The sequence below is a fragment of the Lathyrus oleraceus genome, chromosome 5 (assembly GCF_024323335.1).
Source record: "Lathyrus oleraceus cultivar Zhongwan6 chromosome 5, CAAS_Psat_ZW6_1.0, whole genome shotgun sequence".
Taxonomy (NCBI): Eukaryota; Viridiplantae; Streptophyta; class Magnoliopsida; order Fabales; family Fabaceae; genus Lathyrus; species Lathyrus oleraceus.
In genome coordinates this window covers 555,859,303-555,877,920 of record NC_066583.1, presented here as the reverse complement: position 1 = coordinate 555,877,920, position 18,618 = coordinate 555,859,303, and the positions used below count along the sequence as shown (strand labels likewise).

General features: G+C 44.0%; 1 protein-coding gene across 1 annotated transcript in view; it reads right to left on the bottom strand.

The window, feature by feature from the left end:
- Positions 1–1,241: 1,241 nt before the first annotated feature.
- The window catches only part of LOC127086363 (uncharacterized), a 32,332-nt gene continuing 14,955 nt past the window's right edge, over positions 1,242–18,618 (bottom strand). The window contains exons 2-4 of the mRNA XM_051027113.1: positions 2,750–2,820; positions 2,415–2,675; positions 1,242–2,340 (exon numbers count right to left, since the gene is read on the bottom strand). Of these exons, the coding sequence (XP_050883070.1) occupies positions 1,243–2,151 (909 nt within the window). The 5' untranslated portion in view covers positions 2,152–2,340; positions 2,415–2,675; positions 2,750–2,820 and the 3' untranslated portion in view covers position 1,242. The remainder of the gene's footprint in view (positions 2,341–2,414; positions 2,676–2,749; positions 2,821–18,618) is intronic.

The following is an 18,618-nucleotide window of genomic DNA, read 5'->3' as shown; positions in this document are numbered from 1 at the left end:
CTTGTTGAAATGCTTAGGTGAAGATGAAGCCTACATAGCTTTGTCGAATGTGCACAGTGGAGCGTGTGGCGCATACCAAGCAGGTCATAAAATGAAGTGGTTATTATTTCGACAAGGAATGTATTGGCCAACAATGCTGAAGGACTGTGTCGAATTTGCAAAAGGATGTCAGGAATGTCAAGTACATGCAGGCATACCCCACGGTCCTGCAAGTGAGTTGCATTCAATTATAAAGCCTTGGCCATTTAGAGGATGGGCTTTAGACTTGATTGGTGAAATTCGGCCAGCCTCTTCAAAAGGGAAAAGGTACATTTTGGTTGGGATAGACTATTTCACTAAGTGGATTGAAGCTATACCATTGGTAAATGTGGATCAAGAAGCAGTCATAGATTTTATCCAAAAGTACATAATTTACAGATTTGGGATACCTGAAACAATAACAACAGACCAAGGATTTGTGTTCACTGGTAAAAACATGTAGAAATTTGCACAAGAAACAGGTTTTAAACTCATTACTTCGACACCTTACTATGCTCAAGCCAACGGGCAGGTTGAAGCAGCCAACAAGGTAGTGATAAATTTGATCAAGAAGCATGTAGGGAAAAAACCTAGAAATTGGCATAAAACTTTAGATCAAGTTTTGTGGGCCTGTCGAACGTCTCCAAAAGAAGCAACAAATTCGACTCCATTTAAGTTGACTTACGGACATGATGCAGTTTTACCAGTCGAAATATATTTGCAGTCAGTTAGAGTGCAAAGGCATCATGAAATCCCATCAGATATATATTGGAGCATGATGATGGACGAATTGGTTGATCTGGACGAAGAAAGACTACGTGCGCTAGATCTAATAAAGACACAAAAAGAAAGAGTCGAAAAGTTTTACAATAAGAAAGTAAAATTCAAGACCTTCTTAATTGGTGATCTTGTTTGGAAAGTAATCCTTCCTATGGATCGAAAAGATAAGTTGATGGGAAAATGCTCTCCTAAGTGGGAAGGACCTTTCCAGATTTTGAAAAGCTTTTCAAATGGCGCATATGAGATTGAAGAAATAGAGAAAGATGAGAGAATCCTAAAGATAAATGGCAAGTATTTGAAAAAATATAAGCCAATATTGCAGGAAGTAAAAATAATAATAGAATAATTGTAAACATAGTTGTGATAAGCTTTGCCAAATAAAAATGGCACTAAAGTTATTACAAAGAAAGCCTCAAAGGGCTGAGAATTGTTAAATTAATTCGACTACAAATTAATACTGGCAAAAGTTTCCTTCAACGTGGCGAATTTCTTCCTCTGAAACTGGAGTCGATGATCACAAAGACTTTTGTGAGTAGAGAGAGTCTCAATCTCTTGACTAAGTTGATGGGCCTTCTCTGCATGTCGAATACCCACCCTCAGTTCCTCGTCAATCTCGTTCTGCTTAGGTTGTTGTATGGATGCTTTACGTTTTTTCTCTTGGGAGATCTTTTCTTGAAGTGCTGCTATCTGTTTCTCCCATTTTTGGATATTGTCATCACAAGCAGCAACTTCTTTGACGTAAGTCTCAGAAAGCTGTTGCAACTTTGAAACTTTGTCAGTCGAAGTCGCAACAGCATCCCATTCAGCAGTTTGAGTTTCAGATTTTGAGGAGATTTGATGGGTAAGATCTCTTTGACGATGAAGGTCTGCAGTCGCCAAGTCAATAAGGGTCATCAGCTCCATCACAAAACTTCCAACCTCAACAGAAGCTTCCAAGACGTTTACTTGTTTCAAAATTTTCTTAAGTTCAAGGTGAGCAAGGGCGTTTTCTTCCAAAATTTTGAACAAATCAACATCAAGGATTTTCGTTTTAATCTTGGTCAAGATGTTGCCAAGTGATGGTGCTTCAGAAGTGGCCCCAGAAGTAGTCGAACTGCTCTGCGAAGAATCTTGGAAATTAAAACGAGCACTAAGCATAGCCTTCAGATACTCTAAGGGTTTCTGCACTTTGAGACTTTCAAGCTCCTTGCGAGAGAAACTAGTCGAACCAGTTGATTTACCACTTCCTTGGGTCTGGTCAGGAGCAGGTGGAGTGTTTCGCTCTAAAGTTTGCTCAGCCTCTGGTTGTTTCGACTGGTCACCCCCATCTTTGGCAGTTTCGTCTTCATGATCATCTTCGACCCCAGCTTCCATGTCAGTATCATCACCTTGAGTTGCAGCATCTAATCCTGGATGAGGAGGAGATTCTTCTTCAGAAGCTTCACCTATTGTAGCGTCGAATTCTGCTACAGTTTGCCTGTCATGATCACTTGGGGGGATATCTTCTTCTTGGACTGTTTCTTCCAGAAGTTTCTTAGGAGTTCTTTCGACAGCCACTTGTTCCTGAAAATAATTCTAAGATTTAGAAGAAAAAGATGCAAAGAAGGTGAATATATACAGTCGAAATAAAGACTTACCTCAGGAATCTCAATGTTAAAGCTAGATTTCCCGCTCTCCGTATCCTTCGACTGAAGGTTAGCAGTGGGAGTACTTGCAGAATCCTTCCTAGTTGATTTAACAATGGATCTTTGGGAAGAGACCTTCGTGATTTTCTTCTTCTGAGGAGGAGGGGGGATTAGCTCTGGAGATTCTTCACCAGATTCTTCATTAGGAACTTTATCCTCTTCTTTCTCCTCTTCACTCTTTCTCTTTTGGACTGTTGGGGGTTTTCGACTTACCTAGTCATGCAGACCAAAGCCAGTTAGTTTTTAAAAAAAAGGGAAAAGAATATGAGAAGAGAAAAGGGTTGTACCTTTGTCGAATGTTTCTTAGCAGCACTTGGTGACGCTTCGACAGAAGTTTTCTTGGCAGGAATCCTCACGGCTAAGGAAAGAAAGAAGATTCAGAAACAAATATAAGAGACACATGATAATACAGTTAGAATAACAAAAGGAAAAATCATATTTTCTGTGAACACCTTCAAGAATGGGATCTTCCACACGAACGTGTTCTATTCCAATATGAAGGTGTCCTGGGTATTCGCTCAGCAGGTTTTTTGTACTGTTGACGAAGAATTTTCTTAAAATCTCCACAAACGAACCAATTTGGAAATGGAGGGCTAAATGCCACGCCAAATTCAGCAGTTGGCAAAGGAGGAAATTTTGGTGGATGACAACTGAAAGCCAGGTCATAGCGCGCCTCTGGTCGAACATTTGAAGGCAATGACAATTTTTCAAACTTCTCCATCAATTTACGTTTTAATTCTGCTGCTGCTTCGTGTATGGTTCGACTAAGATCATCAGGTTTAGACACAGTTTCAAAATATTTTTGAAATTTTTGTATTTCCCTAATGTGTCTTTGAATACCTTTTTTGGTCCGATCCTGCACAAAAGCGAAAGCATTTGTTAAATGTGTAGCAAAGGCAGCTACGTCAAAAAATCTGGTAGTGTAATAAGCCTTCCACCACTCATCAAACTCAGGAGTACATAGGAATGATGGTCGAAAGATCATTGGTCGGATGTCGAGAGAGTCATCAGTCAGTTTCTTCGACAGTTCTTTGCCCTCATCTTCAGTATGAAGGGAGTTGTAAAAGATGATGGATCCTTTCTTGGGGAATATAGGTCGAGGTTTTATCTGGATCAGGCCAAACTGTCTAGAAACAAGGTTGGGTTGATAAACTATCAAAGCGATTTGCGTTTTAGTGGCGTTACGATAAGAAAAAAGGAGCCTAGGGGTTAAAAATGATTCCCAAACATTCAGAAATATATTTTCATCCTTCTGCATTTCCAAAGGCAGTTGTTGGGTAAACCATTTAGGTCCAATTTTTCTATCAGCAAAAGGTGCGATGGTCGAAGTAAACTGATACCTCTTGGCAAACATCATGACATAGCTTTGGAAAGCTTGTCGAAGGCTAATTGTAGCACCTCAAATTTGCACCCTACCATTTGTACATTCATTTCATTTTTAGGTTATTAATATTTGCATATCATCATGAGCATGCATTTCATCTATATAAGCTAGGTTCAACACAAGATGGTAGTGACTTGAATTCAGAGCTTTATGTTTACACCTAGTGGCAACTAGGATTTCTTAGTGAATTCGGGGTGGCCCCAATCGAAGCCTAGTGTGGAGATGTTTGGGTATTATGATTAAATCTGGTGTCAATGGTGGTTTCTGGAGGTGCCGAGACTCTGTTTTAAAGGCCTTTACTTGGTCATGGTTCCATACCCTAATCGGGTCAAACTCCTATATTGTGGCCTCCTAATCTTAGTTCGGCTGGTACATCATCATTCAAGATGCTTGATCTCCTTGTTTGGTTAAATGGCATTCAGCAACTTCTTGTTCCTAGTTCATTCAGGTGAAGAAATTCCATTCATTACATGATCATGACGGGTCCGTTACATGAAAGAATGCAAAGAGAGGTGTGTTAACCAATAGTTGACTTTTTGACCAACGGTTGACTTTTTGGTCAACTTTGACCAAAGTCAACCCAAACCCTTAAGTCATGACCTATGCACATTCAAGCCTTGTCATTCACTCAAGTTTTGATTCCTGTGATTCATCTGTGAAGAGTTCATTGGCCCTGTCATGTAAGGCATTCCATGTCAGGTTTTAATTAATCCACTACAAAGTCAAGTTTTGATTCATGATAATTACAAGTATCCATTCATGTTCAAGAATTAATTTCAAGTGTCAAGATCAAGTCATAATCTCACATTCATTCACAATCACTTACAATTCATCACAAATGTACAAGCATTGGGGAAAATACAAAAAAAAAATAAGCTTTAACCAATTGTTGACTTTGGTCAACGGGTGACTTTTTGGTCAACTTTGACCAAAGTCAACTCATCCATTTTTAACCATCTAGGGCCTAATCTAGCTCTTTTCCCGTGATTTATCATCCAAGAGTCGTTTTTGATGGGTTTGACTTTGTATCTTCATGTCCAAGTAGCTTGTCTCATTTTCAACTCCATGTGTACCTTGCTATGACTTGGTCTTGTGATTTTTGCCAACCATGATGCTGCACTGCTAACAGGGACTTGCGTGCACCAAAACCAAGCTTCACAGTCACATGATTTGATACTACACTTACATTGGCCAGTTGAAGGAAAGGATGCTCGTGAGTTTGGTTTGAGACTCAATGCCACCATCATGCCATCATCCTGCAGCAGCCTGCGTATAAACCAGTTGGCACACTGTCAAGTAGAGATGGGACCTGCAATTAAAAAAATCCAATTCAGGTCATGATAAGAGGCAACGTCCAACAGGTCCAAATCAGCCTCTTTCTGCAGCAAACTCTTCAGCGCTTCTCAGGAATCATGGAGCTGCACCTGCACTTCATTCGGGACAGGCCTTAAACTCCATGGATAATTTTCAGCCAACCATGCTTAAGCAACCAGCCGGCTCTGATGTTCAGTTTAATATTCCAGGCCGCAACTTTCAACCTCAGCCTCATGAATCTCCCAACAGGACCATATAGCCAGGTTCGTGAACCACCTTTCCGTACCGGAGCTTCCAATTTGTCTCTGGTGGTCTTATTAACAAGTCAAGTATATATGATCTTGAGGGCAGACCTGCAAGTCTATTTGTTGATTCCGTTGGCAATGCACTTCGTGATGGCCGGTTTCCTCATCCCCCTAGCCATACGCTGCAATAGACAAAGCTCCCTGTTAAAGACCAAGTGTAGCCCGTTGACACTTAAATCCAGTTATAATATTCCACAGACCTAGCAATTCAATGCTGCAGAATCCAAGCCAGGACGGGGATCTCACTTATAGTTGAATCCAACAGTGGTCACTTTGTTGAACGAGTTATCATCATACCTAGCAAAACAATGAACCACAAGTCAAAACCAGAACAGAACCATGGTCATGACCAAGGAATTAATACATAAAATTACAACTAATCAGGAGGGGTATCTCACTTACCATTATCCAGCCTGTCATGAAGTATTGCAGAATTTTGCAACACTTTGTTGCAATTCATTCTAACAAATCAGACCTTGAGTGAGTATGTGTTTCTATCATGGAATACCAACCTGCATTTACAACAGACAAACACAACATCAAACAACAACATTCACATGCCACAAAGGGCTCTCATCCTAGCATGTCAGGCAGTTAATGCAAAAAACCGAGCCAATAACATCCTGCAATCCAACATCAATGATCAAGCCAGAAAGGGCAGTCTTGCAGTAGATTACTTATTGTATCCATCATCAAGTTCAGTTAACAGGGTTTCCACCATTACACAGAAAACAGGGCAAGGTATAATCAGCTCAAGAGTGAATTCTGGACTGACCTGGTTTAGCATATTGAAGTTGTAACTGCAAGGAAAATTAAGTCAGAGTATTGGATAACTCACAGTACAACAAAACCATTGCACAAGTCCACATTAATACTGCTACATCATACATGACGAGCCTGCAGAACATTTGCCAAACTCTGTCCAAAACACAGCTCATACTAAAGCAACATCAACACGTTCAAGGTGCAAGCTGCGAAATACCGAAATGCAACAAGCTTCACAACCCAACGGCAACTGTACGACGGCAAATCCAAACTGCTACAAACTCCGAGCCAGTGTCAAACGTAGCTCATAGCACGCATATTCCAAATGTGAACGCAAGTACAAGCCGCTAACTGCAGTCCAAACTCAACTACCAAAAGCTGAAACATGAGCGGCACGCAGCAACACAAGCCAAAAGAAAAGTTGAAAAAACCAAAACGGCACGTGAAAGGGCGAGAGAATGAGACCACAAACCTGCATAGACCATGAAAGAGCAGTTCAGATAAGGAAGCAAGTCATCCAAATGACAGTCCAATTCAAATCAGTGATTATTCAAGCAACAAACCGGTTATTGAATACAAACTAGTTCAATATAGGTATCCACAGTGGATCGAAGAATTTGAAGCCAATGGATTAGAGAGTAAACTGGTGTCAAAATAACACGTGACTTAATTCACGATGTAGAAACTCACCTTCTCGTTCACTCAGGTGCCAGCTGGATGATTCATACTTAATTCTCCAATTTGCCCTTGGGATTGTGCTATATAAGCTGCAATCATTGCCAATCATTGGGTTCGAACGATCTTTCCCTGATTCCCAGAAGCTTCTGCACTCAGTCCTCACCTTCAGTACACGCTCATTCTCCATTGTTGTGGGAGCTTCATCATTCGAAGCTCCACACGGCAGAGCTAGGCCACCACTTCAACCTCCTCTTCCACCTCGGTTCTTCAACCACATTCACTGTACCAACCTCCGATCATCCTCGTAGAATCTTCAACCACCGTAACCGATTCACGACACCTTCACCGTCAACAATCAACATCTCACCGGAATCGCTCCAAGAAAGGTAGAAGAAGAAGAGCATTGAATACAAGTGGAGGCGAAGCTCGCGGCAAGGAGAAATTCTAACCGAATTCAAGAAGATTGCAAGCACTGAAACAGAAGGAAGAAGAACGCGGCGACACATCAAAACCGATCCATTCGTAGCCGTCGCCGATCCGTCCTCCCGTCGTCATCGCCGGTGAGTTGTTGTTCTTCTTTTTCGTCGTGCTCGAGTAATTTGTTGATGCCGTTGCGATTCGGCTCCGTAGATTAGGATAGCTGATGTTGTTGATTTCGTAAGTTTGAGTAGTTGATTGTTGATGGTGGATGGACGCGAATCGCGTTAGACTGTTGAACGATCCGAGATGGTGAAGTGTCCGCGAACAGCGATGTTTGCTGGTGAATGTCAGGGTGATGACGAATGTGATGTTCGCATGGAGTTTTCTTTAAGCACTTTGTCAACGGCAAGCGCTTCCTTTGCCTGTGTAGCTTTTGCGAAAAAGCGCGTTTGGTGAATTCTTCTTGGACTTCACCTATACGCTTCCTCACATGTGTATTTCTATGTTCCAGATGGTTAGATGCTGATTAGAAGGATTAGGATTATGTAGAAGCATTAGATCTCAGATTAATAGGCTAGTTAATTAGTTCTTAGGACTTTAATTAGGTATTAAAATTTGGTCTTAGAGCTAATTAGTCACTAGAACTAAACAGAGTTTTAGGAGTTATCAAACTTAGATTTTCCATAAAGAAAAACATTTGAAGTAGTATTAAAGATTAATTTTAGGATTAATTGTGGACCATTAGAAATACTGTTGATTTAGAATTAATTCTAGGATTAGTCTAAATAGATTTTAGAAGCTAATTAGAATTTTAGTTAATGATAGAAGTCATTTGAAACATTAATTTTAGGATTAGAGTTAAATAATCTCTTAGGAGTTTTGTTTTAGAATAATTAGAATAGTATAGAATTTAATTGCTCTAATTAGAACTTTCATAAATAGAAATTTAATTCAAAATTACTCCCTAACTGTGAAATGACTATTCTACCCCTAGGCTTAGAAATAATTCAATTTTGCATGCTCCCTTAATTTTAGGACATATTATCACCTGAGTAAATGAGCTTCATGTGGAGTATCAGCTTCTGTTCTGGATTTTTTCCCTCTGTTGACCCTAGGCTTCGACCTAGTGGTTTGGACTTATCATTTGAATTGTGATTTCAGGTTCAAGAATGCATCTCCATGAGTGATGATGCTCCTTCATTTGAGCTTAACCATTTGTTGTTGTTGGCTAACAATTGTGTGTTTTGTAGGCCTTAATGGGGGATTCCCTTGTGTTCATGGATCGCTCATTGTTGTCTGATTGGATTTGTCTGTTTGTGTGATATTGACTGTTGATTGTTTGTTTGAATTGTGTACTGACTGGTTAGCTATTTACACAGGTACCCTTAGTTGCTCAGTTCTCTTAAGAACTTGCATTGCTTTGCTTATAAGCAATTGGCATTGAGGTATAGAACTTTCTTCTTCATGTAGTCTGGAGACCCGGCTGTTACCGGGCCGGGCACATTGTCTGAAGTCCTCCTTAAGAGGCAATGCTTGTGTATGTTTATATTTGTCCTAAGCAGGGAAAGTCCTCATTTGAGGCAATTGGTGGAAGGTAGGGATAAGCAATCTATCCCCCACTATTCTGTGAGTCTTCTCCTTGCTCCCATTGCATGGTTGTAGCATTGAGATCCAAGCCCAAGATCTTGTACATTGTACAGTCGAGTCTATGTCCTGAGCGTAGAAGGGTCCCCCCATTCTGGACCCACGCTCCCTTGTCTGATGCTCTCTCTGACTTGAGATAGAAGCAATGAGGCACACCCCTCATCACCTTTCATCTGGCTTCACCTTAGCCCCTCAATGGCAAGGTTAAGAGCTAACCTGACCCCGATACAGAGGCTTGTTTGTTGAGGTTGATATGACCCCTCGACTAAAGCCTAGCCTTGATGTTTGAGCCCCCTTGTTGGTGTGTTTATTTCATGCTGTATATGTTTGTGTGGTGTGATTGTATCCCCTAGGTTTGCTAGACTCCGCGTAGTCTCGTTTGCATGACAATTAAGGTAGCACGGTTCCTTCGTATAGGACTTCCTTTCTTGCTTGAGCTTTCCTAAAACACAAACAAACATTATCCCCTCTTAAGGATACGTCCACTCCTTCTACTACAGGTGAGTAAGTCTCCAAAGGTCGAGCATCCAGTAGATTGCGTAGTGACGTTGTCCACCTAAAAAACACGAACCAACAGGAATAGTTTAGCCGAACTACGGCAACTCTGATTCTCATGTTCAGGTGAGATACGTAGGCACGAGATGCGATGTCTTGTCGAGTTTGACTAACCACTAACACTAATTCTTTTCTCTCGCCCTTGTTGCGATTGAGACCCCCTTCTCTTACCCTAGTTGCAATCGAGACCCTTCTTCTTGTTGTATGCTGTTGTGTGTTTTGGGTTCGGATGCTGACATAATTCCATCAATTGGTTGTCGGGCTCCATGTTTGCCCTTTTGAGTGTGTTTTGGGTTCGGATGCTGACATAATTCCATCAATTGGTTGTCAGGCTCCACGTTTGCCCCTTTGTGTGTTTTGGTTCGGATGCTGATGTAAGCCCAGTGATTGGCATTCAGGCTCCACGTTTGCCATTGCCTGTGTTCGTTTGTGTGCGTGTCAGCCGAGCTACGAATGCTCTGATTCTCCTTCGTCCAAAGGAGATACGTATGCATAGGATGCGACATCCTAGCGAGCATGTGTCGTTTCCCCTGTCCGAACTACTTTGACTCTGATGTCTATGCCTGATAGACTAAGTAGGCCCAGGATACGATGTCCTGCCGAGTCAGTCTTGTTTGTTTCCTTGTGTCTCTTTCAGCCTGTGTAGATGTTTATTTGAGCAGTGTTTTAGCAACCATTTTCCTTCCTATTGTGCGTGGATCCCGTCGAGTACGACGGATGCGTAGGGGTGCTAATACCTTCCCTTCGCATAACCGACTCCCGATCCCATTCTCTCTGGTCGCGAGACCATGTTCTTTCCAGGTTTACTCTGAGCGTTTCCTTTCCCTCTTTTGGGATAAATAACGCACGGTGGCGGCTCTGTTGTTCTTGTTTTCCCGCCGGTTTTTCGCGTAATGCGACAGCTGGCGACTCTGCTGGGGACTAGAGAAGTTGACCTGTGCTGGTCCTTCTTCCCTAAGCGAGTCTCTCCTAGCGCTCTCTAGGTTAGGGCCTTGGTTGTTATATGCTGCTTTATTTATTGCATTCATCTGTATATATGTGCATTTATTGTTTGCATTTATTGTGTGCATTAATGTTTGCATTCATTCATATTCATCTGTTGTGCTGGCTGTGTGTTCTCTGTTTGGGGTGGGTGATACTCGAGGTAAAAGGCCCAATACCCAGGCTATGAGTGCAATCTAGGAAACCTAGGAATAGAGTGATTCATGGGAAGCGGGTGGTGTACGCCACTTAGCGGAACATTGATATCACGAGCAGTTCAGACTCTGATGGGGTATTATCGGTGCATACATCTGGTGTGCACAGGATGATATTCTTGAAAGGGTTGTTTATCCTGCGTTTCTCTCGACCTTACCCTGGCCTAGATGACACCCGTGAGTGGGGAGGGAATGATCATTTTAACAGGTACAGATGGTGATTGTTGGTGACTGATGGTGACCGTTGGTGACTCAGTGTGTTCCTGTTGGTGACTCAGTTCCTCAGATTGGGTTCAGACGACAGTTGACCAGTTGACTTTGGGTTTCAGATGATTGTGATCAGAATTCAAGCCGAAGTTTTGATCCTGTGTTCAGAGATGCACAGCTTGCCAGTCGTGTCTGCATCATGTGCATCATAGCATGTTTATTTTTCAAAAGAAATGCAATGAAAAAAAAAATGAAAAAAAAAAAGAAAAAAAAGAAGAAACTAATCCTTGCATGCATATCATTTCTCAGGTACATTCCAGAGCTTGATTCATTGATAGAGATGGCAACAGTTCCCGAGCCGAAGCGGAAGACTTGTTCCTACATTTTCCACCGTGAGCCTTTGACATCTCTGATTGAGTTGAGTAGTCTTGTGACCAGTGATCGTCTGAGGGGGTTTGTGGATCAGTATGGGGATATTCTGACTCTGTGGAAGATGGTAGTCGACCCGGTGCCGTTACAGACGCTTCTCCAGTTCTATGACCCAGAGCTTAGATGTTTCACTTTCCAGGACTATCAGTTGGCGCCTACTCTCGAGGAGTACTCCATTCTGTTGGGTGTCCCTGTTCGGCATCAGGTTCCTTTCCTGGACGTACCGAAGGAAGTTGATTTCAGGGTTGTTGCTAGGGCTTTGCATCTGAGTGTCCGGGATATCAGTGATAGTTGGAAGGCCAATGGAGATGCTGTGGGTGTGCCATTGAAGTTTCTGCTGAGAGTTGCTAGAGGAGAAGCAGAGAAGGGGAATTGGGGAGCTTTTCATGCCCAGCTTGCTGCGATGATCTATGGGATCGTCCTGTTTCCTAGTATGCCCAACTTTATTGACTATGCTGCAGTCTGCATCTTCATTGGAAGGAATCCAGTTCCTACTCTGTTAGCTGACACTTACTATGCTATCCACAGTAGGCATGGTAAGGGTGGGGCCATCAGGTGTTGTCTCCCACTGTTGCTCAGATGGTTCATGTCTCTCCTACCAGTCAGTGGGCCGTTTGTCGATGCTCAGAGCACTTATAGGTGGACTCAGAGGGTGATGTCTCTCACTTCATATGATATCAGATGGCAGTCATACCGGATGGATGTGCGAGATGTTATTATGAGTTGTGGAGAATTCCGGAACGTGCCACTTGTGGGGACCAAGGGTTGCATCAATTACAACCCAGTTCTTTCCCTTCGCCAGTTGGGATTCATTATGAGTAGAAGGCCACTTGAAGCTGAGATAGCTGAGAGTGTGTATTTTGAGAAGAAAGATGACCCTGTTAGATTGGAGCAGATTGGAAGAGCCTGGAAGTCCATTGGTGTCAGAGATGGATCCATTTTGGGGAAGAAGTTTGCCATTGCTATGCCTGATTACACAGATTGGGTGAAGAAGAGAGTGGAAAATTTATTGCTGCCCTATGATAGGATGAGTCCGTTGCAAGTGCAACCACCCTTGATTCTTGCTAGTACTGTGCCTGCTGAATAGTATAAGCAAGCTCTGATGGAGAATCGTCGCCTGAAGGAGAAAGAGCAGGATGCCCAGATGGAGTTGTACCAAGCCAAAGCTGATAAGCTGAACCTGTCTCATCAACTCAGAGACATCCAGAGTGCAGATGTTGGGGAAATAAGGAGTAAGAAGAGATCTTATTCAGAGATGGAGACCTTGCTAGATGCAGAGCACAGAGAGTGTTTGAGGTTGCAGAGAGCTGAAGCCGGTTATCTGAAGAAGATCAGAGACTTGGAGAAGCAACTCAAAGCCAAAGATATCCAGATGAAGAGAGAAGTCGACCAGAGACTTGCATCAGAGACCCAGTTTGGGGCGGAGGTTATTGAGCTTAGAAGACAATTGAAGGAGAAGATCATTCCCTTACCAGAATGTTCAGAGTGTGAACTGTTGATAGACCAGTGTCACTACTTGAAGACGCTCATTCCTGGAAGTAGCTTGTCTTAGCTTGTATTTCCTGATGTTATGTTGTGAATCACCCCCAGGCTTGTTGGATGGGATTCATTTGTTGTACTTTTTGGATATTTGGACCTTTGTTGTATGATCCAGTTGCTCATTTATAGATGAGATTTTGGTTTCACTCTGTATTCATTACTCAATTGTATGATGTCTCTATATCTCCCTGTTGCTTTTGCGTTGTTGCAGATTGTCATTTCTTGAGATGGATCAGGCTCTTTGAATGCCTGAGAAATGATCATATCATTCGCATCATATGCATTAGCACCATAATCATGACATTTGCATAACAGGTGTTCTTGTGCCGACTTCTCACTCTGGTTCCTGTGTCAGGCAGGATAGCTGATCAGCGACCACACCGGTACTCCACAAGACTCAATCAGCAAAGAAGCATGGATCAGGTTCAGGCTGAGATGGCTGAGATGAGGGCGAACATGGCCCAATTTTTGACAATGATGCAAGGGGTTGCTCAGGGTCAGGAGGAGCTCCGTGCTTTGGTTCAAAGGCAGGAAACGGTTATTCAGGCGTCTAACCATGGTTCACCTATTGCTCCACCCGGTTATGAGAATGTCAACGTTGCTGCCGCTCCTGGTTATGGTTACGCCACTGGAGAAGAACTCAGGGGTATAAGGGTTGATGGTCAGCCTCTTGCTGCAGAGGTTAATGCCAGGGCTACCAGGGCTCCGGCGCGTCACCCAGCTCCTTTTGTCGATAGACAAGAGGACATGTTCACAATGATGGGTGAGGACGAGGGTGATATTGCTAGAAATGAAGATAGGGATCGTAAGGTCGATGCCCTGGCTGAGAAAATTAGGGCGATGGAATGCCAGAACTCTCTTGGGTTCGATGTCACGAACATGGGGTTAGTGGAAGGTCTGAGGATTCCCCACAAATTCAAAGCGCCCACCTTTGACAAGTACAACGGTACTTCTTGCCCTCGCACTCACGTGCAGGCTTATTATCGGAAGATCTCGGCATATACAGATGACGAGAAAATGTGGATGTACTTCTTTCAAGATAGCCTATCTGGGGCATCTTTAGATTGGTACATGGAACTCAAACGAGACTCTATCCGATGCTGGAGGGATCTGGGAGAAGCTTTTCTCAGACAATATAAACACAACATGGATATGGCACCGAGCAGGACTCAGCTGCAGAGTCTGTGCCAAAAAAATAACGAAAGCTTCAAAGAATATGCCCAGAGGTGGCGTGAGCTGGCTGCCAGAGTTCAACCCCCTATGCTGGAAAGGGAGTTGACTGATATGTTCATTGGCACACTGCAGGGAGTGTTCATGGACCGAATGGGGAGTTGCCCATTCGGAAGCTTCTCTGATGTGGTAATTTGTGGTGAAAGGACCGAGAGTTTGATCAAGGCCGGGAAGATCAATGATGCGGGTTCCTCTTCATCAAAGAAACCTTTCTCTGGGGCACCTCGCCGTAGAGAAGGTGAAACCAGTGCTGTTCAGCATCGCCGGGGGCCGAACAGAAATCAGCCTCAATATAGACAGGTTGCTGCAGTGACCATCCCTGCACCGCAACAACGTCCACCCCCTCAACAACCAAGACAACAACAACAACAGCAACAACGTCCTTATCAGCCGAGGCAGAGGCTGCAACCGGATAGAAGGTTTGACCCGTTGCCCATGTCATATGCTGAGCTTCTACCTGAGTTGCTCAGATTGGGTTTCGTGGAGTTGAGAACTATGGCTCCACCAACTGTCTTGCCACCTGGGTATGACGCGAATGTCCGGTGCGATTTCCACTCTGGGGCACCAGGACATCATATAGAGAAATGTCGGGCTTTTCAGCATAAAGTCCAAGATCTGATCGATTCCAAGACGATCAATTTCTCCCCTGTGCCGAATGTTGTGAATAATCCTATGCCCGCGCATGGTGCTCATAGGGTAAATTGTGTTGAAGGGGTTGAATCTGAAGATCTGGTTGCCAATGTTGAAGAGATTCAGACTCCTCTGCTGGTAGTCAAAGACCGTCTGCTGAATAGTGGTGTTCATCCGGGCTGTGATAGAGACTGTGTGGGCTGTGAAGAGTCAGAGGACGGATGTGAACTGTTGAGGGCTGGTATCCAGGGTTTGATGGATCAAGGCCGTGTGCAGTTTGGTAGGGCTGATAACAGAGATCATGGGGCAGTGTCTACTGTCACAATTTTCTTCAAGCCGTCTGAAGGACGTGCACCTACAAATAGTGGTACTCCGGTTACCATTTCTACACCAGTCGCTGCCAACACTCCGACAACAATCGTCGCTCCGGTTAGAAGGGCCGTGGACAATAATGCTGTGCCTTGGAGGTATGACAATGCCTACCGAAGCAACAGGAGGGCTGAGAACAGGGTCAGGCCTTCAAATCAAGCGCCTGTAACGATTTATGCACCTGCCAGTAAAGCTCCGGTCGTTGTGAGTCCCGCTGTGGACAATGTGGGTGGACCCGAAGGCTTTACCCGTAGTGGTCGGTTGTTTGCGCCTCAACAGTTGAGGGATGCCAATGCTGAGGCATCTGTTAAAGCAAAGGGCAAACAGGCCGTGGTCGATGAAGTTCCTACTCAAGCGAATGTGCCTGGTGGCTCGTTTGAGAAGGATGTGGAGGAATTCATGCGGATAATCAAGAAGAGCGACTACAAGATTGTAGATCAGCTCAATCAAACTCCCTCCAAAATCTCTATCCTTTCTCTGCTGTTGTGCTCTGAGGCACATAGAGACGCCTTGCTGAAAATGTTAAATATGGCGTATGTACCTCATGAGATTTCCGTCAATCAACTTGAAGGTGTAATTGCTAACGTGACTACCCGACACGGTGTAGGGTTCACTGATCTTGATTTGACACCTGAGGGGCGGAACCACAACAAGGCCCTGCACATCACCATGGAGTGTAAGGGGGCTGTGCTGTCACATGTCTTGGTGGACACCGGGTCTTCGTTGAACGTGTTGCCTAAGCAAATATTGAAGAAGATACCGATTGAAGGGGTTGTGCTGACGCCGAGTGACCTGGTTGTGCGTGCATTCGATGGATCCAAGCGCTCTGTCTTTGGTGAAATCACTCTGCCTATAAGGATCGGTCCGGAGGAGTTTGACATTGTCTTCTACGTCATGGACATCCAGCCTGCTTACAGTTGCCTTCTGGGACGTCCATGGATCCATGCAGCGGGAGCAGTCTCATCGACTCTCCACCAGAAGCTCAAGTATGTCTGGAACGGTCAGATTGTGACCGTGTGCGGTGAAGAGGATATCTTGGTGAGTCATCTGTCCTCGTTTAAATATGTTGAGGTGGATGGCGAGATCCACGAAACTCTATGCCAGGCGTTCGAGACCGTGGCTCTTGAGAAGGTGGCCTACGCTGAGCAGAAGAAGCCAGGTGCTTCGATCACTTCTTACAAGCAAGCTAAGGAGGTGGTTAACTCTGGTAGAGCTGAGGGCTGGGGCAAGATGGTGGACTTGCCTGTCAAAGAAGATAAGTTTGGCATCGGTTATGAGCCTCTCCGAGCAGAGCAGGGGGCAGCAGGTCCGAGTACCTTCACCAGCGCTGGGCTGATGAATCATGGCGCCGTCTTCGCAGCTGATGTTGAAGATGTTGATAGCGATTGTGATCTCGACTGCTGGGTCCGCCCGAGTGCACCAGGGGAGGTGATCAACAACTGGACTGCCGAGGATATAGTCCAAGTTACTCTCCAGACAGAGTAATTTTCTTTTGTTTTTCTCATTCTGCACCAAACCCTACGTTCTGCCCAAGACGTAGTGGTTCATTGTAGGGCCACATGTTTTCATTGTTTATCATTAATAAAGGACGTTTTGCAAACAATTTTGTGATCCATGTCTTTCTATTTTGTTTTTCATTTTTCAAAAAAATAAAAATGGCAATGTTTTTGTTTTTTGTGACTTTCCTGAAATCTTTTCTAAAATAAAGCATCAACATGCAGAATTGATCTTATGGCATCCACTATGAACAAATCTGTTATGGTTCAGTATGATTTCGACAATCCCATCTACCAAGCTGAAGAGGAGAGTGATGAAGACAGTGAACTCCCGAAAGAATTGGCTAGATTGTTGAAGCAGGAGGAAAGGGTCATCCAACCTCATCAGGAGGAATTGGAGATTGTGAATCTTGGTACTGAGGACGCCAGAAGGGAGATCAAAATTGGGGTTGCTTTGAAACCTGAGGTCAAGAGCAGGTTGATTGAGATGCTGAGAGAGTATGTGGAGATATTCGCCTGGTCTTATCAAGATATGCCTGGGCTGAATACTGATATTGTGGTTCATAGACTGCCTCTCAGAGAAGATTGTCCTTCGGTCAAGCAGAAGCTTCGCAGAACGAGTCCTGATATGGCAGTTAAAATCAAGGAAGAGGTTCAGAAGCAGTTCGATGCTGGGTTCTTGTCAGTAACAACTTACCCGCCATGGGTAGCCAACATCGTTCCTGTGCCGAAGAAGGATGGCAAAGTTAGGATGTGTGTCGATTACCGGGACCTGAACAGGGCGAGTCCGAAAGATGATTTCCCATTACCTCACATCGATGTATTGGTTGATAATACGGCTAAATCCTCGGTATTCTCTTTCATGGATGGCTTCTCGGGCTATAATCAGATTAAGATGGCGCCAGAGGACATGGAAAAGACGACATTCATTACACCTTGGGGCACGTTCTGCTATAAGGTGATGCCATTTGGGTTGAAGAATGCCGGTGCTACCTATCAGAGGGCAATGACGACTCTCTTTCATGACATGATGCACAAAGAGATTGAAGTGTATGTGGATGATATGATTGCGAAGTCGCAGACAGAAGAGGAGCACCTGGTTAATTTGCAGAAGCTGTTTGACAGATTGGTCAAGTTCAAGCTGAGGCTGAACCCAAACAAGTGTACGTTTGGGGTGAGATCTGGGAAGCTGTTAGGCTTCATCGTCAGTGAGAAAGGGATTGAGGTTGATCCAGCTAAAGTCAAAGCTATTCAGGAGATGCCTGAACCGAAAACCGAAAAGCAGGTTCGTGGGTTTTTAGGGAGATTGAATTACATCGCAAGGTTCGTATCTCACCTAACCGCCACGTGTGAACCGATATTCAAACTGCTTAGAAAGAATCAGGCAATCAAGTGGAATGATGATTGTCAGAAAGCTTTTGACAAGATAAAAGAGTATTTACAGCAACCTCCAATCCTGATCCCTCCGGTTCCAGGGAGACCCTTGATAATGTACCTCTCAGTTACCGAGACTTCGATGGGGTGTGTATTGGGACAGCATGACGAGTCTGGTCGAAAAGAGCATGCCATATACTACCTAAGCAAAAAGTTTACCGACTGTGAAACAAGATATTCACTGCTCGAGAAAACTTGCTGTGCTTTGGCCTGGGCTGCTCGCCGACTGAGGCAGTATATGTTGAACCATACTACCTTATTGATTTCTAAGATGGACCCAGTGAAATACATCTTTGAGAAGCCGGCTCTCACCGGACGTGTTGCCCGTTGGCAGATGATCTTAACAGAGTATGATATCCAATACACGTCTCAGAAGGCTATCAAAGGTAGTGTTTTGTCAGACTATCTCGCCGAACAGCCGATTGATGACTATCAGCCTATGATGTTTGAATTCCCTGATGAAGACATCATGTATCTAAAGATGAAAGATTGTGAAGAGCCTCTTGTCGAGGAAGGACCGGATCCTGATGACAAGTGGACACTGATGTTTGATGGGGCCGT